The sequence below is a fragment of the Danio aesculapii genome, chromosome 1 (genome assembly GCF_903798145.1).
Source record: "Danio aesculapii chromosome 1, fDanAes4.1, whole genome shotgun sequence".
NCBI lineage: Eukaryota > Metazoa > Chordata > Actinopteri > Cypriniformes > Danionidae > Danio > Danio aesculapii.
This window is the reverse complement of record NC_079435.1, coordinates 16,726,542-16,751,818: the sequence shown is the minus strand read 5'-3', so window position 1 is coordinate 16,751,818 and position 25,277 is coordinate 16,726,542. Positions and strand designations below refer to the sequence as shown.

The 25,277-nt window shown below is 40.1% G+C and overlaps 1 protein-coding gene across 1 annotated transcript; it reads left to right on the top strand.

The window, feature by feature from the left end:
- The first annotated feature begins 1,018 nt into the window (after nucleotides 1-1,018).
- On the top strand, nucleotides 1,019-25,006 carry cabp2a (calcium binding protein 2a). Its single transcript, XM_056470158.1, has 7 exons — nucleotides 1,019-1,060; nucleotides 3,876-4,094; nucleotides 16,213-16,243; nucleotides 19,108-19,242; nucleotides 19,335-19,444; nucleotides 20,998-21,145; nucleotides 24,888-25,006. The coding sequence occupies exons 1-7, from the start codon at nucleotides 1,019-1,021 to the stop codon at nucleotides 24,911-24,913; spliced, it is 711 nt and encodes a 236-aa protein (XP_056326133.1). The 3' UTR covers nucleotides 24,914-25,006.
- The last annotated feature ends 271 nt before the right edge of the window (nucleotides 25,007-25,277 follow it).

Sequence of the window (25,277 nt, the reverse complement as noted above, 5' to 3'; positions counted from 1 at the left end):
GGGGAAACCGAAGCACCCGGAGGAAACCCACACAAATGCAGGGAGAACATGCAAACTCCACACAGAAACGCCAACTGACCCAGCCGAGGCTCGAACCAGCGACCTTCTTGCTGTGACTATCACTTTAAAAAGTACTAAAGTGTAGCTTTTTATGGGTTTGAGTAAAATGTTAATGTTTGTTTTATTATATAAAGTCTGATAACCTCATTTGCCCAATTAAAAAAATATTTTTAAAAAGTTATGTCCAAATCAGCACCTAAAAACACTCAAAGTTGAATAATTTACTCACCCTTCAATAGTCTCAAAGCTGTTTGAGTTTCTTCTTCTGTTGAACACAAAAGAAGATATTTTGAAAAAATGCAAAAAAAAACGGTAACCATTCACTTTTATAATATTTGTTTTTCCTTCTATGGAAGTCAATGGTTACTGATTTCTTACATTCTTCAAAATATCTACTTTAGTGTCCAACAGAATAAAGAAACTGATAAAGGTTTGCAGTCACTTGAGGGGAAAGTAAATAGTGAGTCAGTTGTCATTTTTGGGTGAATATCCCTTTAAAAGTACTGAGTGGTAGCTTTTTGGGTTTGAGTAAAATGTTCATATTTGTTTTATTCTGATAACATCCCTTGACCATTATATAAAATGATTAAATTGTGATTTAAATGTTCTGTCATAAAACCAATATACATTTTTTTCCCTTAAGTTTAAAACGTTGGTATTATGTCGTCTATAGTGAATATAAAGTTGAAGGTGCTGGCCCAGTTTTTGAGCTTTTATTTCTGAGGCTGTCGTGACTGTGCTGGTGGTATTAACATCGCCACCCATCAAGCCTATAACTCTGCCCCCTGTTGAGATATTCTGATGTCGGGGATGGAGTTTATGTAATAATCTGAGGACAGGAACGAATAGTGACTGATAAAGAGAGAGAGAGAGAGAGAGAGAGAGAGAGGGGAGGGACAGAGGGAGGAGCCGAGATAACAAGAAAGAGTTGCAGCAGTGAAGAATTAGAGAAATACAAATGATGGGAACGAAACCATCTAAAAGAGGCAGTATGAAGAAGGTAAGAGATATGCTTTTAAATTATTCTTTTTAAATAAGGTTTGAAGTTGTAGAGCAGTGATGTAGCAAAATGCTGGAAATGATTTATGCTTATACTTGGCCTCTAAATTGGTAATTGATCATGTTAAGTAAGTAACAGTACTTATAATAACGTGCTAACTTTAAAGGACAGTTCACCCAAGAGCAGGGAAAAATACACTGCTGCTAAAAGTTTTGGGGTTGGACAGATATTTTACTTGTTTTTGAAAGATGTCATATATGTTTTATTTACCTAAGAAGTAATTTCCTTGACAGTTCACATACAAATACTGTCATTTAGTGCTTTTTGTTCATAAAATGTCAGCTGGTTAGAATAACAAATGTATTATTTTATTGTGAATGCAAATCAGGGTTGTTCCACCACAGTTCTACTGTTAAAATAATATAAAAATTAATAACTCCATTCATTAAATACATGATTTATATAAGGTTTCATTAGTTAATGTATTTACTAACATAAACTAGTTAATACTAATTTATTAATCATAATTCACCTTTTACAAATGCATGATTAACCCTTTAACAACCCCACCAAGAAAAAATAGTTTGGATTGCATTTCTTAACTTCTAATGTCGCTAGTTAACAGACTCAATGCACTCAAAGCAACACATCCCATAATTTCTAAAATACAGTATCTCAACCTCTGCCAAATAGTTGATATGTCAGTTTATGGAAAAAGTACCGCAATTAATACATATTAATACATATACTATGAAGAAACAGAAAATATGACCATTTTATTGAAAATATAATCTAAATAAAACATTGCTGAATACTAAATCATCTTTGTTTTGAAGTATGCCAAACAATATTTCAGATTCTCATTTAACATGTTTTCTTGGGGGTTCCAATAAAACCAAAATAAAGTGTAGTAGTGCAACAGGATTGTTTGTTTGATTTTTTTTTTTTTTGAAAACCAACAGTGCTGTGTGTGTAAACCATTATGTAAAGCAGTCATTATTTAAAACAGTCAAAATATGCTCAACCATTTGGTAGAGCAGGCAGTTAAAATGAACAGTTGCATTTTCATTAACTAAAGTTAACTAACATGAATAAATACTATAATAAATGTATTGTTCATTAACTAGCATTAAGACAACCTTATTGTAAAGTGTTAACATTTATTTAAAAAAATATTACTGACCCCAAACTTTTGAATGTGAGTTTATAAAACAGTGTATTAAAACTGTCATTGTTTACATACCATCATATACAGTTGAAGTCAGAATCATTATCCCCCTTTGAATTTTTTTTCTTTTTAAATATTTCTCAAATGATGTTTAACAGAGCAAGGAAATTTTCACAATGTCTGATAATATTTTTTCTTCTGGAGAAAGTCTTATTTGTTTTATTTCGGCTAGAATAAAAGCAGTTTTTCATTTTTTAAAAAACATTTTAAGGTCAATATTATTAGCCCCTTTGAGCTATTTTTTTCGATAGTCGACAGAACAAACCATCGTTATACAATAACTTGCCTATTTACCCTATACTGCCTAGTTAACCTAATTAACCTAGTTAAGCCTTTAAATGTCACTTGAAGCTGTATAGAAGTGTCTTACAAAATATCTAGTAAAATATTATTTACTGTCATCATGACAAAGATGAAATAATCAGTTATTAGAAATGAGTTATTAAAACTATTATGTTTAGAAATGTGTTGAAAAAATATTCTCTCTTGTTAAACAGAAATTGGGAAAAAATAAACAGGGGGCTAATAATTTAGGGGGGCTAATAATTCTGACTTCAACAGTAGCCCAAACATGAAAAGAACAGGGAACAGCAACATAAATACTAATGTAATATAATTAGTGCTGTAGAGTTTGCATGTTCTCCCCGTGTTCAAGTGGGTTTCCTTCAGGTGCTCCGGTTTCCCCCACAAGTCTAAAGACATGTGCAATAGGTGAATTGGGTAGGCTAAACTGCCTGTAGTGTAAGTGTGTGAGTGAGAGCATATGGGTGTTTCCCAGTGATGGGTTGCAGCTGGAAGGTCATCCGCTGCGTAAAACATATGCTGGATTAGTTGGCGGTTCATTCCGCTGTGGCGACCCCTGAAGAATAAAGGGACAAAGCCGAAAAGAAAATGAATGAATGAATAATTAGTGCATTAGAAGACTTCATATGGACTTTTATTGTTTTATTAGTATTTCGTTATATGTTAGAGTGCAGGCTGGACATTCTTCTAAATATCTCTTTTCGAGTTCCACAAAAGAAAAGCAGAGGTTTTTTTTGAGAACTTTCCCTTTAATATTCACCCCCCAAAAAAAATTTAACTCACTATCTATTCCAAAATGTATGCGTATCTTTATTCTCTTGAACACAGAAGAAGTTATTTTGAAGGTATGAAAACTGGCAACCATTGACATCCATTGCAGGAAAAAATAAATACTATGGATGTCAAAGGTTACCAGTTTTCAACTTACAGAATAAAGACAGAATAAAGAAACACACACATTTTTGGAGTAGATAGTGAGTTAAATGTTTTTTTATGGGGGTGAACTTTAAAGGGACATTTCTCCAAAAAGATCTCTGCTTTTCTGTTGTGGAACTCAAAATGAGATATTTAGAAGAATGTCCAACCTGCAATCTAACATGTAACGAATACGTTAACGATACCGTTTTTTGAACAAGTAAAGGGTGAGTAAATGATGACAGAACTTTCGGTTTTGGGTGAACTATCCATTTAAATACTTCTCAGGAAAAGTAAAGTAGTCAGCATTAAACCTTACTGTCAGTCTGGGAATTTGTCTGGTACATAATGAAATGGTTCCTTGTAAAGGGGGTCCCGCCCCTGGAGGGCAGTGGTCTGCCACTGGCAAAGGCTATGTTAGGAGGCAGCGGCGACGCGGCAGCTGAGGATGAGGAGGAAGAAGAGTTGAGGGAAGGAAAGCAGTTTGAGGAGCCCATATGTGCTCTGGTTCAGAACTGCACCATGTTGCACAACATCGTGGGCCCGGCCTGCATCTTCCTGCGACAAAGCTTCGTTCAGGCTCAACTCGTATGTACTTTCTTATAGTCAGTCATCATTTCCATCAGAGACTCACTGCTAAACATCTTCAATCATATCATAGCAACCTGTTTTCCCATCACTCCTCATTACTTCTAATCACCCATTATATCCTCTATTCGAGGTTTCTGTGTTACATGATTCATTCTTGGTAAAACAGAGGCAAAGTCAGATGAGTTTTTATGTTGCCAAGTCCACATTTGTTAAGAATGCATAACTGAAGCAGCACTTCACATTAAAGTAATATTCAAATGTAGAGATATATACTTTCAGCACTTTCAGAAATACATATAATGTATTGTCTGATAGTCGGTGAGTGAATTTAGATCCAGCAGCATACAATACTAATGGATAGTACTGTCAAAGTATAATATCCTTCTGTTGCCAAGTATAGCATATGCATAGGCAATGATTTATATATGCCATTAGTATAATGTCTTTTTTACTCATTGGAGGAGCTCTATAAAACTGCTCAGATATTTATCTGGATGGATGGGGAAGAAAAAAAAGTGTGCAACTGTGTAGTTTCATGGCAGCCTAATGTTTTATATCAATGTCTACATCTGTCTGATAATCCCAGAATCCTTCTTTTTTTTTTTTGGTCTCTGAGCCGCAGAAACCGCTGCAAAGACAAACCCGATATAAAAATTCCCTGGAATTCTTTGTGACATATTTATTTAGCTAAATCCGTTTTTCTCAAATAATATCACTAAGTAATATTATATAGGTCTTATCTGCTTAGTTGGTCAGGGATGTGCTGTGCCAGCCTGCTCTCATTGTTAATACCTAGAACATGTATATAAAATCTACAGCTACAATAGACCATTTCAATATGGACATGTCATTGGCCTATGAACATTTCCTGCATGTTATCAAACTATTTCATAAATGTAACAAGAGGCAATTCAATCATAACTTTCAATCATTATTTATCAATATGTGGCTCTTTTTGGATTCTTCGAAGCTATAGAAATTAAAAATGGAAGACAAGAAATACGTTGGGACCATTGTTTTTGTTTACATCCCTTAAAATGGTCTGTAGGTACAGGTTTGTAATATTAGACACAGCTTTACTATTTATTTAGGGCTAAACATATTCATGAATCTTTGAAATCACGAGGACAATTATCAATGATGTCTAATTGTAAGTTTATTCATTTCACGTTGAAGACTTATAAGACCAAAATGTGCAAGAAAATTATGTTTTAAGTAACAATATAGTGTTAAAAATACATTTTGAAATGGATAATCCCACTACTACTTCTCAACCTATGCAATATAAAGTGGGTCTTAAAACAGGTTTGAAAATTTAAAATGAATCTAGTAAGTCTAGTCATTTTAAATGTTATTTCATATGCAAATAATATAAGTTTTATATGTCAATAGCCAGCTAACAGGCAAAATTCTCAAAGTATTCTGAAACATTCTTTAAAAGTTGTAACGTTTGCTTGTAACATTATAAAAACATTATAAAAACATTCTTGTGTCATTAAAAGAAAAACATCCTCATAACATTAATATAATGTGAATGCAATGTTCAAATAATGTTTATGTAACTTTCTGAGAACAATAATATAGCATGAGATTAAAATGTTACCTTGTAACGCTATAAAAATGTTTTTTAAAACATTCTTTTAGCGTTGAAAGAAAAACATACTTATAACATTAATAAAACGTAAATGCAATGTTTTAATAATGTTTTAAGAAACTTTCTGAGAACAATAATATAACATGAGATTAAAATGTTAGCATGTACCGCTATTAAAATGTTTCAAGAACATTCTAGTAACGTTGATAGAAAACATGCTTATAACATTAATGGAATGTATAGGCAATGTTCTAATAACATTTAGGTAAATTTCTTAGAATAATAATATAACAAGATTAAAATGTACGATGTAATGCTAATAAAATAATAATGTTTCTGGAACATTCATATAACGTTGACAGAAAAAACATGCTTACAACATTAATATAACGTAAATGCAATGTTCAAATAACATTTTACATAACTTTCTAAGATCAATAATATAACACGGCGACACAGTGGCGCAGTAGGTAGTGCTGTCGCCTCACAGAAAGAAGGTTACCGGTTCGAGTCTCGGCTGGGTCGGTTGGCGTTTCTGTGTGGAGTTTGCATGTTCTCCCTGCGTTCGCGTGGGTGCTACGGTTTCCCCCACATTCCAAAGACATGCGGTACAGGTGAATTGGGTAGGCTAAATTGTCCGTAGTGTATGAGTGTGAGTGAGTGTGTATATATGTTTCCCAGAAATAGGTTGTGGCTGGAACGGCATCCGCTGCGTAAAACATATGCTGGATAAGTTGGCGGTTCATTCCACTGTGGCGACCCCAGATTAATAAAGGGACTAACCTGACAAGAAAATGACAATTAGAACATTATGAAAATGTTCTAATAACATTAATTTGGATGAAATGTACTAATAACGTTTTAAATAATGCTCTGAGAGCATTATTATAACCTGAAACAGAAACATTATGAAAATGTTTTGAAGAACATTATTAGCTTAAAATCTTGCCGTTTTGAACATCATTACATTAAAATCAAATAACGTTATATAACTTAACTGGAATATTAGGGGACTATTTTGAGAATTAAAACTTGTTAGCTGGTACGTCAATACTGTATGCTTAAACATCTTTAATACGCATAAATAGGCTGTGCAAATATGCTCCAGTGATGAGAGCATACCTGAATTTTACACACAAAAAATAAGTGAACTACATTTGACTCCATTTGTTGCCTGGCAATGCCGACTCTTGTAATCTGTTCACCATAGTGACCTTATCCTGCTGCTGCTTGCATCATGCTTGCCAATTCACACTAGTAATCAGCCTAAATACTGGCCAGCTGTGTGAATATGTTCTGTCTGACCACTGCCAAAACACAGGCTCAGTCGATCAGATCAAAATCTAAATCACTCCACCATTTGTTATTATCTTACTTATGTAATGTGTAAATGTTGATTCAGACTAGATTTCGTAGCACTGCTTGTTCTTTTATGATGATAATGTTTTTAATGACTGAGTTTCTCCATTTCCACGAACATGAATATCTGGCAATCCCACGTGTGTGTGCTTTTTCTGTCCTTGGACAAGATGTAATCCATAATATCATAACACTGTGGTTCCCCTTCGGATGGGGAACTCCAATGCTATGTGGAAACTTCCACTATGGGGATTTCGTCAGAATCCAATCATCTGAAAGAGTATAAAAACGGGCCAATGAAATGCCAATGAGTTGGCAGCGTCAGCGTGCACAGCTGGCGTCAATGACAATCAGTCATGCTATAAAGACGCAGCCAGTGCCATGCTCGACATCCTTTCGCTTTCAGAGCCTTTCACGAAGCTTCTGAGAGAGTCTTTGAGGGTATCTCCAACCTGTGTCTACAGAGAGAGATCGAGAAGCAGCTTCTCCCGGTCCAGAGCGCGTATACGCAGTGGCAGATGGTCGAGCTGGGTATTTCTCCCTTGCCTGGCGTCCTTTGGGTCCGGTCCTCCAAGAGCGGTTTGTATATAGGAAAAAAGCTTTCCTAAAAGAGCAACACGGTCGTGCAGCGCGTCTTTTTCAAGACGTCACTCCGACCGTGCGTTTCTGGATGCGGTGGTTTCCTATCCCCGGATGATGGGCACGAGCACAGCGTTTCATGTCTGGGGGTCCAGCATGTTAATGCGGTGCTCGCGGGCAGTGCATGCCATCACTGATGTCATGTCTGTTGCGCAGTTAAGATCGCGGCTCGCTCTTGCAAAAGAGCCACCCACCCCAGTTGTCCCCCGCACTGCGGTTGGCACTCGGGCAGATCTGAGGGTTTCAGTGAGAGTAAATCCGCCGCCCCCGGGCCGTGGACCTCTCGCTCCTCCACGCGCTCCATCCAAGCTTCAGGTGAAGAGAAGCGCTCCGTCCTTGGATGGTCGCTCTCTCACCTGATGACACCGGGGGTCAGATGTCCATCGCTGCATCGGAGGATGGGCTGTCATTGTCTGATGAGGATGCGAGCCCGCTCGCTCCCTCCCTCCGGGGTGGAGAGCGCGGCGTTAGCATCTAAAAAGCAGACGTGATGGCCGTGCTTTCTCGGGCTGCTTCGGCCGTGGGTCTGGTGATTGTTTATCCCCCAGCCCCGCGGCCGGACCGACTAGATGGGTGTATGTGGAGGATATAAGGAGGCAAGACCTTCAAAGCCTCCCGTCCCCTTCTTCCCGGAAGTGCACAGTAAACTCACGCTGTCCTGAGGGCACTTTTTTCTGCCCGATCTGCGTGCGCTTCCATCCTCACCATCCTTGGAGGTTGGGCTGTCAAGGTCTGACGAGGATTCGAACCTGCTCGCTCCCTCCGGGACTTTGAGCGCGGCGTCGAATCCAGAAGCAGACTTTGCGGCTGTGCTTCCCCAGGCTGCTTCGGCCGTGGTTCTGGAGATGGTTTATCCCCCAGCTCCGCGGCCGGACCGATTAGAGGGGTGTGATGTGGAGGATGAAGGCGAGACCTTCTAAGCCTCCCCATCCCCTTCTTCCTGGATGGGCACAGTAGGCTCACGCAGTGTGCTGCGTGCGCCTTCCCCCTCGCCATGCACGCTATGGCCACCTACCAGCGCTACCAAGCGCAGGCGCTGGCCCGGCTGCGCGAGGATGGTTCTGACCCAGGACTGAGCATGCGCTCCGCACCGCAACCGACTATGCTCTTACAAAAAAAAAAAAGTCGGCTGTGTGTGCCCTGGGAAGGACGATGATCACATCCGTGATCCAGGAATGCCACCTCAGGCTAAACCTGGTGATGTGCGTGACGTTGACAAAGTTCGCTTTCTTAACTCACCCATATCCCAGGCTGGCCTGTTCGGCGACACTGGCGGTGAATTCGCCCAGGAATTCACGCCGGTGATAGAGCAGTCGGAGGCGATGGGCGAGGTCTCTATCGGCGGGATTGTATGACCGCTCCCCCCCGCCGAGCCATCCACATCCACTGCTTTTTCGCCGAGGACGCCCGCCCGCAGCTTTGCTTCGCCGCCCCCGCCTGCGCCGAGCATCGCGCCGGCAACCAGCGTCCCCCGCCCAGGGCGCCGCTAAGTTCGGTAAAACGGACCGCGAAGCGTCCCTGAGGCGGGCCATCTGGGGAGGAGGGAATTTGCTCTTTCCCCGCTGGAGGGCGGGGCACGTTATTTAAAGGCGTAAAAAAAAAAAAAAAAAAAAAAAAACGCCATCAAAATCCTCAGTGAAAGAGCACTTTTCCCCTCCTCCGGATGTGACAGCCCGAACACTGCCAGTCTGGGACGCTATGCCTTCCAGCTTGCAGGATCGGTGCATTTCGCCAATGGCTCATGGAGCACGAGAGAACGGTCTCCTTTCTCTCCACTCCCAGCCCCTCTCCTGGAGTTTGAGTGCGAGACGAGAACATCTCCTCTCCTGCTCTCCTGTGGGACCCCAGCGCTCCCCGGATGAGCCCACTCACTCCACGCTGCCCCGCCGCTGGCACGTCAGCGATTGTGCGGGTGGGACCATTTGCGGGGGCTCTGCCTGCCTGGTTAGCGCGGGCCAGCCCATCGCAATGGCTCATCCATACGACCAGACTCGGCTATGCGATTCAGTTCGCTAAACGGCCTCCCAGGTTCACGGGCGACCAGGGTCAGTCCTGCGTCCGCCCCTGTCTTGCGAGAGGAGATTGCTGTCCTCCTGGCGAAGGATGCAATCGAGCCGGCCCTCCAGCCGAGATGGAGCGCGGGTTTTACAGCCCGCACTTCATCGTGCCCCAAAAAAAAAAAAAAAAAAAAAAAAAAAAGCGGTGGGCTATGGCTAATCCTATATCTGCACATTTTGAACCGCTGCCTTCACAGGCTGCGCTTCGGAATGCTTACGCAGATGCGCATCACGCGATGCATTCGTCCTCAGGATTGGTTTGCAGCAATAGATCTGAAGGACGCGTATTTTCATATCTCCACACTTCCACGGCACCGGCAGTTTCTGCGGTTTGCGTTTGAAGGTCGAGCATGGCAATACAAGGTCCTCCCCTTCGGGCTCTCTCTGTCTTCGCGAGTTTTCACCAAGCTCGCGGGGGGTGCCCTCGCGCCCCTTCGGCTCGCCGGCATCCGCACGCTCAATTATTTCGATGACTGGCTGATTTTTAGCCCACTCTCGGGAGCAATTGATTATGCACAGAGACAAGGTGCTCCGGCACCTCCGCCCGTTGGGGTTTCAGGTCAACCGAGAAAAGAGCAAGCTCGCCCCCGTGCAGAGCATCTCCTTTCTCGGGTTGGAGCTGGACTCGATCACTATGGAGGCGCGCCTCTCACGAGAGCGCGTCGAGGTAATGCTGAACTGTCTGAGAGAGTTCGACAGAAAAAAAGTGGTCCCCCTGAAATTATTTCAGAGGCTCCTGGGGCATATGGCATCCGTAGCCGCGGCCACGCCGCTCGGATTGCTCCATATGAGACCACTACAGCATTGGCTTCACGATCGGGTCCCCAGACGCGCATGGCACGCGGGCCCACACCGAGTGACTGTCACTGCGCTGTGTCACCGCACCCGCACCCCCTGGAAAGGACCCCTCCTTCCTACGGGCCAGTGTGCCCCTAGGTCAGGCGTCCAGGCAGGCTGTCGTTTCGGCAGATGCCTCCAGTATGGGGTGGGGGGGCCGTGTGTAGCGGGCATGCTGCTGCGGACCTGTGGAGGGGAACCCAGCTGCATTGGCATATCAACTGCCTAGAGCTGTTGGCAGTGTTTCTCGCTCTGCGCCGCTTTTTACCGGTGACTGAGGGGGCAACACGTGCTGGTCAGGACGGACAGCACGGCCGCGGTAGCGTATTCCATCCGGATGGGGGGGTATACGCTCCCGCTGCATGTCTCAGCTCGCTCGCCGTCTGCTCCTCTGGAGTCATACGCGGCTGAAGTCGCTGCTTGCTATTCACACCCCGGATGGGCTCAACCGTGCGGCCAACAGGCTCTCACGGCAGCTCCTTCCCTGGGAGAATGGCGACTCCACCCCGAGTCATGCGTAAGTATGCACTCCCCCCAGTGAGCCTACTCGCGCAGTTTCTGTGCAAGGTCAGGGAGGACGAGGGGCAGGTCTTGCTAGTTGCGCCCCTGGCCCAACCGGACCTGGATATCAGAACTCTCCCTCCTCGCGACGCCCCCCCTGGCGAGTCCCTTTGAGAGAGGACCTACTCTCTCAGGGACAGGGCACCCTCGCTTAGTTCTGTGGAACCTCCACGTGGGGTCCATAAGACGCGACGAGGAAGACTTAGGTAACCTACCGGTGGCGGTGGTTAATACCATCACTCAGGCTAGTGCACCCTCTACGAGGCATGCCTACGCCCTGGAGTGGAGTCTATTCACTGAGTGGTGCGCTTCTCGCCGAGAAGACCCCCGATCTTGCCAGATCAGTGTTGTGCTTTCTTTCCTTCAGGACAGGTGGAGCGAAGGCTGTCGCGCTCCACACTGAGGGTTTACGTGGCCACCATCTCCGCTCATCATGATGCGTGGATGGCGGCACCGTGGGGAGGCATAACCTCATCATCCAGTTCCTCAGAGATGCGAGGCGGATGTTTTCCCCCGCCCCCCTCTCATACCCTCTTGAGATCTCGCGGTAGTGCTACGAGCCTACGTGGGGATCCCTTCGAACCACTCGACTCAGTATCCTTGAGATTTCTGTCCTTGAAGACAGCTCTGCTGGTCGTGTTGGCATCGGTTAAGAGGGTTAGGTACCTGGAGGCATTTTTGGTCAGTGACTCGTGCCTAGAATTCGGGCCGGCCTACTCTCACGTTGTCCTGAGACCCCGGCCCGGCTATGTGCCCAAGGTTCCTACCACGCCGTTTAACAATCAGGTAGTGAGCCTGCAAGCGCTGCCCGCGGAGGAGGCAGACCCAGCCCTTTCATTGTTGTGTCCTGTTCGCGCTTTGCGAATATATGGGGACCACACTCAGAGCCTTAGATCCTCTGACCAGCTCTTTGTCCATTACAGTGGTCGGCAGATGGGAAGTGCCGTATCTAAACAGAGGTTGGCCCACTGGGTAGTGGATGCCATCTCCCTTGCCTTTGGGCCAGGGTGAGCCGTGTCCCCCGGGGGTGGGAGCGCACTCCATTACGGAGCATCGCATCCTCCTGGGCGTTAGCACGCGGCGCCTCTCTGACAGACATTTGTAGAGCTACGGGTTGGGTGACACCCAATACATTTGCAAGGTTACAATCTGCGAGTGGAGCCGGTTTCCTCAAGGGTATTAGGCAACCCTTGGTGATTGAGGAAACGATTCGGTTGAGGTGTCGAAACACGCTTGCTGCGCCACTCTCCCTAACCCGGAGATACGTGCGCTTTTTCAGCTTTGTCAGTTTAGTTCCCCATTTCTTTGGCGAACCCTGCAGAGTTCCTCCGAGGCCCCCAGCACCTGACTCAGCGGAGGAGTCAGGTGTTGGCCCGTTACGTTGTCGGCATGCCCGCTGGTCAGCCCGCGTTCTGGGTATAGGTGCCTGCTATGTGTGATCCCCGCTGGCGATCCCATACGTTCACACAGCCACGGTATAGTCCCCCCTTCTAGGGCAGGCTCGTGTCTTCCCTCCCCGCTAACCATCCTTATGCTAGGACCCCCCCATCTCTGGGCTGGTCCATAGATTGTCACCAGGTCTCCCCTCTGGGTAGCAGGTGAGCTCCGCAGCGTCCTCCCTATCGGGACTGAACGCTTTCCCAACGTACTGTCGTATCAAAACCTTTTTACAGGGTTATTGAGACTCCCCGAAAAATATAACAGTTTCTGAACAGGTAAGTGAGGGCCAGGGGACCCGTTGGAAGACTGTGTCTCGGGGCGTTGTAGGTGCGCTTGCTCTACTGCGTGGCACACCCTTCGCCAGGGGCGCAGTAAGGTTCTTTCGTTGTGGCGTTTTCCATAGATTTCCCCATAGTGGAAGTTTCCACATAGCATTGGAGTTCCCCATCCGAAGGGGAACGCTACGGTTACTAAAGTAACCCTTCGTTCCCCGAGGGGGGGAACGGAAATGCTATGTTCCTTCGCCACAACGATTGTCCCTTAGCTGTTGAGCGTGAAAGTCTCTTCAGCTAGAAAAGGATGTCGAGCATGGCACTGGCTGCGTCTTTATAGCATGACTGATTGTCATTGACGCCAGCTGTGCACGCTGACGCTGCCAACTCATTGGCATTTCATTGGCCCGTTTTTATACTCTTTCAGATGATTGGATTCTGACGAAATCCCCATAGTGGAAGTTTCCACATAGCATTTCCGTTCCCCCCCTCGGGGAACGAAGGGTTACTTTAGTAACCGTAGCGTTCTTGATCGGTGTTGCATGAGGACGTGATATCATCAAAGGTCGATTACCAATGATGCTTATTATTAGGATATTTTACTCATCATAATACTAGGAAATGCAGAGTTCAAATAGTAAAAAAAACTTTATATTAAACATAAAATACATTTCCATCCTTAAGTGAAGATTGGGACAGTGCATAGGATGCCCAAACTTTTTCGTATGAAGGTCCAAAAACCAAATATTATTGAGAGCCGTGGGTCAAAGATAAATTCCAAACTATTTAACATTAAAGTTGCCATGGGTAATTTCATATCATGGGTAAATTCATTTCATAATATTAAAAAAATTTATAAAAAAGCATTACTTTGAATTTTATTAACTAATGTAGTTTAACATTTTAATGATGACTTATTGCAATAAAAACATAAACAATCACATTTCAAGAGTTCCCACTTAGATATGCTTGGCGTATAAAGCTGGTTTGGCATGCTGTCCCGGGAGAGAACCCTGAGCTCGGAGATCTTTGAGCCCAGGGCTCCCGCCCGGTCGATAAGCATATCAGGGGATCCGAGATCAGGTAGGTCTCGAGAGCTCCCCCTTTTAGAAAAGGGAGGAAAGGAGGAGAGAAGGGGTGGAAGGGGGGATTCTTCCAAACGAAGATAAAACATTAGGGAGAAAATGATCCATTTATAGTAAACTAGGATTGCTCTGATTGGATTATTACTGATTACAGATGAGTGGCCAGACGTGCTCAATCATATCACGTGCTCCTCTCGAAATTTGGTTTATGAAACTTCACTTATAACACTGTGGAGTTGAATGATGAATACACTAGTCAAGCAGAATCTGCCTTTGCCTTGATTCGCTCACCAAAGTCTTTGCATTGTCCTCTAGCTGTGGTACGTACATTTTAAAATCTGATTAATTTACACCATTTACATTGACACATTTCATTTCAGTTCACTTTTTTGTAGCTTAACAATAAAACAAACAAATATAAGGTTACTTACATTTGAAATGACAATCTCTAAACCATTCTCAGATTGGATGGCGGGACAAATCAATGGTTACCATGGGCCAACTTTGGCCCGCAGGCCCCAGTTTGGGAATCTCTGGCACAAATAAAAAGGTGGTTAACCAAAAATGGTATTTATAGCTTATGTGCAAGATTTGTAGTACATGTCATGATGGTCATTCAGAATCAGATGAATCATTTCTTGGAAAAGAGAAGATAAGTTTGCACTGGCACTGATCCAGAGACAACAGTTGGCGTACCAAAAAAACGTCTTTTCAGCCACACAGTAGGCCTACCATTATCTTCTTGTCATTTGGATATTGGATATCACAGTTTGGACATAAATGATGACACTGATGTCAATAGTAGCGATCAAAATAGATAACTTCTTAACATTTATAAAGTAACTCGAGTCTGACAACTACATTTAAAGTTTTTCAAAAGCTTGCACAATCTCAAATGGGTGTTCAGCCAAACAAAGAGTACGAAAATATATGAAAAGGTGGCGACAGCGAAAGCTCCAAAAGTATGTTATAATACTTTTGGAGATTTTGTTGTTGCTGCCTTTTCATGTATATTTGAGAGCTACATTTTTAAACTGTATTTCAGTGAATCATTTGTTGTAAAGATTCAAAAGTGTTCAGAAATTATGTTCAAGATGTTCAAGTAAAAAAGAGAAGTTTTTACAAGTGAGTCATTGAATCATTCGTTAAATATTCCTTTAAATGTAATCTTTAATCTCTTTTTTGACTGTTACTTTAAGTTGCCTATATTCAGAATCTGTGAATGTTTTCCAGCAATCTGCAAGGGCTAGATCGCTGGTGTTCATGACAATACAGTGTTTAGTTACCCAGATGAGCCTGTGTTCTTACGGTGCATTTCAAATGGGATGCATTTTGGAGTTAAAACAATCATGGCTGCCTATATTGAAGTGCCACCACATCCAAACAGAAGTGTTCACAACTGGCCATTTCGAAGGGTACAAGTACATTTCAGACACCCGTGATCATTTGCACAGTGAATTAAGTTGACAACTGGCAGCTCGGAGTTCAAATTTACCTAGAAATCTAGGCAATGTGTAGAATTTTTCTAGCTGGCTGTAATAATTTTATGAGTTATAAAATCAATTTAAATTATAAATACAAACATGCATATATACATAAATAAGGTGCTGCATGCAGAGATACCCATTGATCTGAGCGTGTTTTTGTCAACCAGCAGACAAAAAGTGTGACACCCATTAAGATGGTCTCATTACGATGACTCAGAAGCGCGTTCCAAAAAAATAGCTTTTTTGACCCCTACACCCTTTATCCCTTCGAGGCTGTCACTCCAGAGAGTCATTTTGAAGGGATCAGGGTGTAGGGATGAGCCCTTCTGATAGTTTTTACTTACAGCATTCAGGGAATGACAAACCATGCACTGGATGATGCAATTGACCAATCAGAATCAAGTATTCCAGAATAGTCCATTTTGATTTCAGGGAAAGTTAATGTTATCTCTATAAATATAAAAGTAAATTTGCGTCTTGTTCCAAATGCAAAGCAGATTAAAACAAATATTATCATACAGAATCATACTCTAATTTGATTTGTCCAGATAAATCATTTCATTCCATATTTTATTATTATTTATTCAATCATTCATTTTCTTTTTGGCTTAGTCCCTTTATTAATCAGGGGTCTATTATTATTTATGTTATACTAATTATTGTATTATTTATTAATAAGTGTTGCATGTTCTTGTGTGTTTCATTTCGTATGTGCCTGTCTATATCCGTGTCTGTCCTAATAGTCTGTCTCTGCATGTCTCTTTGAAATCTGTGCTCACTACAGGACAGAGATCTACGGCCAGAGGAAATTGAAGGTACAGAAATATCCGACATTATTAATATGTTTTTATGTCACGTCGATTAACCCTCCCACCAATCAAAATATTGTAATACCCACTCTTATTGACTTCTCTCCCTCCATCCACACCGATTCTTGCCATTAACTTGCCGTATTTATCAATGTCTACCTTCAGTCTCCTCTAAAACCTTTATTCAGATGTATTTAATGGATAAATGACCAAAATAATGAAAAGATTTTCTTGCTTCTGTGAAAATGAGAACTGTCGGTTTTCTCAGCATTTTAAAGGATTAGTTTTCACCAAAAATGACAATTCAGTTTTACAGATATTTTAGCTGAAATCTGAGAGCTGTTTTACACGAAAAAATATCCAGAAATTAGCAGTTTACCGTATTTTGTGATTTATGATTTTATTTTCCCCGTTTATTTATGCTTTTGAATTGCATTATCGGACCTTGATCTTTCTTCCAAAAACTTTTAACCTTAAAAAGTTACTTTTATTAACATTTTTTATAGTTTAAAGTGATGTATTGTCTTGGTTGTTGTTGTAAACTACAGTACAAAAACCTTGCAATAAACTGCAAGTACATTTTCTTTCATTTTTATATATTATTTTTGATACATTATATTATTTTAAACTACTAAAATGTCAATAAAGTCACTTTGTTAGACTTCAACAAATCAACATCAAAAGTCGACAGAGCACAAATCAAGGCCCCATATCACAGGGCCGTAGATTAACTGTAGCATGGAAGGAGAGGACGCGTCCCCACCAATATCCACCAACTATTGAAATGTCCCTAACAATAATTTCTTTCACTTTAAAAAATGGCGCTGTCAATATTAACCTAGACATGCCGAAAGGGTTCAATCTTGTCTCTCCTCAATTCAAGAAACAAACACATATAAACATTATGATTGGCTGTGCCTTTCCCTGCTGTCATATGAGAGGCTGTAGCTGCTTTCAGGTGTACAGTAACAGCGCCAAAACTGCGGGTGAATTTCCTGTGCAAGAATAAAGTGTGTGAGGTGGGTGACATAAACTCAAAGATGAAAGTCACATAAACTCAAGTTCCCCACTGAATGAGTCCATCACAATAATGCCATTAATGTTTGTGTTTTCCCCCACTTTAATGCACAGTCTATCGTTCTAGTCGGCTGATATAGTCTGTGTATAATATGCTCTGAAAATTAACTTCAGAATAAACAGCTAAATGTGAAAGTATATGATCTCTGCCAGTTCTCCTAGTGACTAGGACCTAGTCTCTCAGAGCATGTCCAATTTCGGTTGAAACAATTTGTCAGAAAAACTTCAACCTGTGCTCTATTGTTTATTAATACTGATATATGAGGCAAGTTTCATTTGCACTACGGCTAAAATAAACGGAAGTCTTTATTAAACTTTCTCTTTTTCAGGTAATAAACATTATTTTAACATTACACTATCAGACCCATAGCCTGCTTATTGAAAGGGGTGTTAATTTTTTTCTGAAAAACTGAACCTTTTTGCTGTTATTTGCCTGATTTTCTATTTAAATATGAGGTATAAATATTACATTTTAAGAACTATTTTTGCTGGATTATTTTGTCGGATGGTTATCACAACCAGACTTTTGATGTAATAAAAATATTCCCAACCATTTTGTCAAATTGCTTATAATAGTATTTTACTATTTTAAGTGTTGATTTGCAAATGTGCATTTAAACTGTAAGTTTTATATTACAGTTTTATAAATTATGAAATAATTCTAAATTATGATTTAGAATGAAGAAATATGAAAATTACTTATTTTTAAAATACAAATTTATTATCATCTATCATTACATTTGTTTTTAGAAATCTGTTAAAACTTACAGGCAAATAACAAACTGGCCAAGACATTCAACTTTCCTCAGTCAGAATTTGGACATTTGAAATACAAGAAAAATGGATTCAAATTGAAAAATTGGTTGCTTGATTTATCCGTCCCCACCAATGTTAAGTGCAAACCTCCACCCTCGCCATAACGCAATTTACAACTATAAATACACCCTATAAAAAATTCTTGTGAATCACAAAATATGGAAATTAACAGTTAAGAAAAGAAGTCCAGAAAAGGAAGCAAAACATTCCATGTCCCTTCAGTGGTTCAACTGTAATCATACAAAGCTCCACCATGTTTGTGGTTTTACAAACTGTAAAAATGACATTGTTTGCATTTGTCATCCCTGTCAGATTATGTTGTGCGCTTGCTATGGGCAAAACAGTGTCTTATTTCATATAAAACAAAAGTGTGCTTTATATAATAACAGTTGAAAACAATGTTTTTGGTTCTTTTTGAATATTAAGGCAGCGTTTCCTAACCCTGTTCCCGAAGGCACACCAACAGTACACATTTTCAACCTCTTCCAAAACCTCAAAACCTGAAATGAATAGGTCAGGTAAAGGAGACATCCAAAATACGCACTGTTGGTGTGTCTCCAGGAACATGGTTGAGAAACATTGCATTAAGAAACCGTTGCTGTCTATGGAGTGTCAGAGAGCTCTCAGATTTCATCTAAAATATCTTAATGTGTGCTCTAAAGATGAACATATGTCAAAGAGAATTGGAATAAAAGGGTTATGAGTAATTAAAAACTACATTTGTGGGTGAACTAACCCTTTAAGGCTCATCAATATGATCTTTTGTACATCATTTATTTGTGCTTGACAGACACTGCTATGATTTTATTCTCTATTTGTGTTCAGAACAAAAACTACTTTGCATAAGCGCGAATAATGTTTAATGAATTATTTATTCAGCAAATGATTTTAGCAGTAACAAGTACCTTTATCCTTCAAAATCCTCTTAGATTACACAGCATGCTGTCTTATTCTCAGATTGTGTTTTCTGCCCTCAGAGCTGAAAGAAGCTTTCCGAGAGTTTGACAAAGATAAGGATGGCTTCATTAGCTGTAAGGATCTGGGCGAGTGCATGAGGACGATGGGTTACATGCCCACAGAAATGGAGCTGATTGAACTCAGCCAGCAGATTTGTAAGTGACAAACGTATCTTAGGAGTGTTTTTCTAGACTATGGAATTAATAACTACTTGCATTGACCATACTGTCGTTTGTTTGTTCACTAGGTGGCGGTAGAGTGGACTTTGAGGACTTTGTGGACCTGATGGGACCAAAGATGCTGGCTGAGACGGCAGATATGATTGGAGTGAAAGAACTGAGAGATGCTTTTAGAGAGGTACTGTCGCTGTTTAATGCTCACAATAACTGTGTTTGTAATGAATTAACCCTTTATAATAACAATGTTCACTTTCTGTACGATTTTTAAATGTTTGTGAAGACGTTTCTTTTGCTCACCAAGACTGCATTTATTTGTTCAGTGCTGTAAAATAAACACTATTGTGAAACAGTATTGCAATTTAAAACAGCCTAACACTTAAAATTTAATAACAAATGTTTTCAAATGTAATATACAAAGGCTATTCCTGTGATGCGAAGCCAAATTTTCAGGAGCAATTAGCTTCACATAATCCAGAAATATCTCCAAAATCCAAAATGTTTCTAATATGCTGATTTGATGGTAAAAATGGATGGCAAGTAAATTGATGGTGAAATCTTATTATCAAATAGTTATGCTTTTAAGTTAATGTTTAGGTGTGCAAGATGAGGTGTGTACACAAAATCTATTCATCTTGTTGTCAGAAGTAGCACATACATAATGTACACATACTGTAGTAAAACTTTGCGATATTGGAAACATCTGATATTGCGATATTTTTCAGCAATGTAAATGCTAATATGAATACAATTGTACCAGGTGACTAGAGTAGCTCTAGTTTAAAGGAATTCATCATTTTAGATTGATTGGGATGATTCTGTCATGGAGTCCATCTGCAATATAATAAATGATCTACAAGTAGGGCTGGGCCGAAAAATTATATTATATCGAACCGTGATAAGATTTATGTCAATAACAGTGATAAGCTCTGGACTTTTTTACTCTGTGTTGATCTAAGAGCCAATAACACAACACATATGTGCAACAATGGGAATCTAAACGTGTGTTGATATCGAATTTTCAGCCACCGAGATTTGAGATGTATCAAATATTCGAGATGTATCGAATTCGATACATTTGAGAAGTATCAAATTTTTGGCCACTGAAAATCTATCGGCCGAAAATATGTTATGCCATTTAATGGACCCATTTTTGTGGATTCAGTCATTGTTGGAGTACTCTTTTCAATCTGGAAGCATTAACAACTTATATCAAAATATAAGTCATTATCATTTAATATGGAAAATAATTATGCCATATCACCCAGGCCTATCTACAAGCATAGAAGTTCAATACAATAGCTAAAGATACAAATTAAATAAACAGTGTTTCATGGTCAAATGGTTCTCAGATTATAATTGAGCAAACAAATGTAAAATAGTACTGTATAGTCTTCACTGTATAAAATAATTAAATAAGAATAATTGCTATTAATACAAATTGTACAATTTCTTATTCCTAATGCTTTTAAAATGTACTATAGTTGCCAACTTTGTACTTAACACACTTGTTTAGCACAGTCATATTATATATATTATATTATAGCACATGAGTCAGGTGTCTATTATACTATATCTATAATACTGTTTAACTTTACTTTACTTTACTATCTATAGTAAAATCTCATTTTTAAAAAAGCTGTAAAGTATTTATGTTGCCTACATTGTTGCCAGATCTTCTCAAGTCACATATTGCATTGATGTTCTGTAAACTCTGGGACGTCTTTCTCTCAGTTTGACTCCAATGGTGACGGTCAGATCAGTCTGGCTGAACTGAGGGAAGCCATGAAGAAGCTGATGGGAGAGCAGCTCAACCACAGAGAGATTGATGAGATCCTCAGGGATGTGGACCTCAATGGAGACGGTTTGGTTGACTTTGAAGGTAAGATTTCTAATGTTTTCCTACAAGCTCTTGAATTTTAAACAGATTTACAAGACTGTCATTTTAACACAGTTAAGTCATCTTGCTTTTCATAATTAAAGATGAACATGATGCAGATGTGATGACACCTATAGAGTGCCTTAAATTGATAAATTAAAGTGAAAAATGAAGAATCAGTTTCGTTTTAAGCCGATTTGAGCTTTCCATTTTGTTGAACACACACAATTTTATTTTGAAGAATGTTGGAAACTGTTGCTATTGAGATCCATATTTTTTCTATGGAGTGGATACTGGTTTCCAACATTCTTAAAAAATATCTTCATTTGTAACCACTTGGGGGGAGTAAATAAAGACTACGTACATTTTTGGGGGAACTCTCTACTTAAAATTCAAGATACTGAGGTAAAATGCACCTATTTAAGGGTTTCTCTGACATTTTATCATATGGCGAGAGTTAAGCAACTTAACACAAGAGCTGTTTTTATCCTGAATAGCAAGATCGTGCAATATTGATATTGATTCTTTTCACCAGTTCAGTAAATAACCATAATTTTGTGTCTACACAACCCGTGATAGCCTTTTTGGAAAGAGAATCATTTACTTGATTCCTAAATGAATCATTTATTTGAATGGCCAAATTATGAGGCGCCGTGTAGGATTTAAATCAAACTTTGCTTATCAACACACACATAAACACGTGCATATACACCTATAAATTACTCGCATATACACCTATACTTTTAGATGTTCAAAACAACATATATGAAACTTGTGTATATACATATAAACTTGACGCTCGCATACACCCACACACACACGCACATACATATAAACTCCATCTATGCAAACACACCGACACACGCGCACATACATATATACTCCATCCATGCAAACACACCCACACACACGCGCACATACATATATACTCCATCCATGCAAACACACCCACACACACGCGCACATACATATAAACTGCATCTATGCAAACACACCCACACACACGCGCACATACATATAAACTGCATCTATGCAAACACACCCATGTATATTTAATGACTTGTGTATATACATATATGCAAGTGATTTCATATGTAAGTGCGCATGAATTTTTCACTTTAAACGGAAGGTATTTCAGTATAACAGGAAGTTATCTCAGTTCATAAAAAAGAAGTCATTTTAGTGTAAAAGTCACAGCCAAAACGAAATATATCATTATTTATAATTATAAGCCTGTATCAGGTAATTTTAATTAGCTGTGTTGTAGTGCAATCTATCCTATCTTCAAGTTTATAAAATATAAATAATGTGATTAATTGAGGTATTAGGTCTTTTGATTATTGAAAACATGACATGACTGCCCCAGCAAAATGTTTATTAAAAATCCTCAAATAAATGAAAGCAGTAGGTTTAATCAATACACGGTCACATATGAAGTATATAATATTATTTATTATTAGAATAAATACATTGTTGTCTAATATGATTTTCTGTATCGTGTCGCAATCCTTAATGGGTTATTTTGGGTCCACACTTCAGTCCAGAAGGTAGCAGGAATGCACATTGTTGGTTTGCCAGCTGCCATTAATCAGAAAATAAGACGAAGTAAGCTATTTTGCCACGTTTCTCCATTTGAATGACCATGATGAACAGTGATAGCGTTACGTTACAGACATAATTAACATTTTGCGAAATGTTCTTGCTTCGCCGACTATAATAAGATCCATATCTAATTCAGTGGAGTCAAATGTGTCCCCTTCAGCTGAACTGCAAACAGAATCTGAATTGCGCAATTTGTTTCGCCATCAAGGCCCGCAGTTCAAGACTGCGGTCACGCCATCTGCTGTTCAGAGAGAGACGGTCACGCTATCTGTGCTTTAAATTGTAGTGCGCGTCTACTCTGTGTTTTGCGGTAGATTAAAGACGCGTGTGTTTAATGCGCTGCAGTTTTATAATCTTGTTTCACTTTTATTCGCCTGACTATAACATCCTCGTTGCAATTAGCACAAGTAAATAAAGCACCGAAAAACGTCACGGCTATCAAGATCACTCTGAAATTCATGTTGATTTGCATGAGAAAAAAAATTAATTAATGCCTTCCGTTTGAACGGATATGCCTTCCGTTCACACTGAAAAGTTACCGCACATCCACATATAAATCACCTGCATATATGCACAACTTTGTATACGTTTGTGTATCTTGTTTTGGATGTTTGCTCGACTGTTTAAGGGGTGTTTATGCATGCTGGGAGTTGTATGTGTGTGTGTGGGTGGGTGTTTATGCAAGGAAGTTTATGTATGTGCGTGTGTGTGCTCGCACAAGGACCGAGTTTATATGTATGTGCGTGTGTTAATGTGTGTGTGTATGCATAGATGGAGTTTATATGTATGCGTATGTTAATGTGTGTGTGTATACATGGATGGAGTTTATATGTATGTGCGTGTGTAATGTGGGTGTGTATGCGTGGATGGAGTATATATGTATGTGCGTGTGTTAATATGGGTGTGTTTGCATGGATGGAGTATATATGTATGTGCGTGTGTAATGTGGGTGTGTATGCGTGGATGGAGTATATATGTATGTGCGTGTGTTAATATGGGTGTGTTTGCATGGATGGAGTATATATGTATGTGCGCGTGTGTCGGTGTGTTTGCATAGATGGAGTTTATATGTATGTGCGTGTGTGTGTGGGTGTATGCGTGCGTCAAGTTTATATGTATATACACAAGTTTCATATATTTTGTTTTGAACATCTAAAAGTATAGGTGTATATGCGAGTAATTTATAGGTGTATATGCACGTGTTTATGTGTGTGTTGATAAGCAAAGTTTGATTTAAATCCTACACGGCGCCTCATACCAAATGACTGAATGACTCGGTCATCATATATTTACGCCACCTAGTGGAGTTTCAGTTTCGTATTTAGAGTTTAACATTATTAAAATAATATTAAAAATAACTAAAGCATAATAATTTAGCACAAGCTAAATTCTGTCATCATTTACTCATCTTAAAGTCGTTTCAAACTGGTTGAAACGTTCTGAAACAAAATTCATAACCGTTTTAAAATGAGCTAGACTATGTTAAGGGGGTATATGCTGAAGCATGCTAATAGGACTTTTAATTTGCCAGTATCCTGGGTTAATCGTTTCAGGTGAATTGTATGCAATTGCAAAATCGGCGCGTTTAAGGTCTGTTTTCTTAAAAAATCAACGATCTCCACTGGCTAAGTGATATCCGACATTAAGTGGGTCTCAGATTGTACAAGAAACACTGCATTAAATAACATTTCCCCCCCGCCATGTCTTTATAATATGAGTATTTATTTGACCCCAGTATATTCAAATGGAGCTTCTGCGCTAGCCTGCCGATTCTGACGTGCGCGTGTGAGCAAACAGCTTTTTATCTCGTTTTACGATAGAGCAACTAAATGAATGCCAAAGTCTGTTTAACTGATTGTATTTGAATTACATTACAACATCGATGCTATAAAAGGAACCGTATAAAATGAAAAAAAACTCACAATAACAGGTCACCGGATGTGTATCACTATAGGAAACACACTAGCTCGACATATACCCTATTTTTAATAATATAATAATTCGACGCCCTTGACAGTGAATCAAAGACATAATATACTCTTATAAAGCTAAAAAAGCACTTTGATATTGCGTCTAAATGATTATGAGGTAAAACTGTTCTACTTTACATCAAACTGACCTGTTTTCCATCTTCCCTCCACAGAGTTTGTCCGAATGATGTCTCGCTAACTTCGAGGACGCGGGAAAAGGGAGACAACAATTAAGCACTTTGCCAACTCCTACTGTGAAGAGTAAAATACTAAGCGTCTCCTACTTTATAAACTTACCCAACAAGAAATGTTCTGTCTAAAAGATATCAAATAGTTGTCCAAACACAGACATCTAGGCTAAAATAGACAGACTTCTTATGTGTAGTAATTCATTCCTGTCTATTTGATGACTAGTTTTATTTTTGTATACTATTAGATGTCAATTGGATTTTCACTGACAGCCCAAATTTAGCCTTAGCATCTAAGGCTAAATTTGGGCTGTCAGTGAAAAAAAGATCCTGGGATGTAAAAAATGCACATAAAATCATTGCTATTCAAACCTA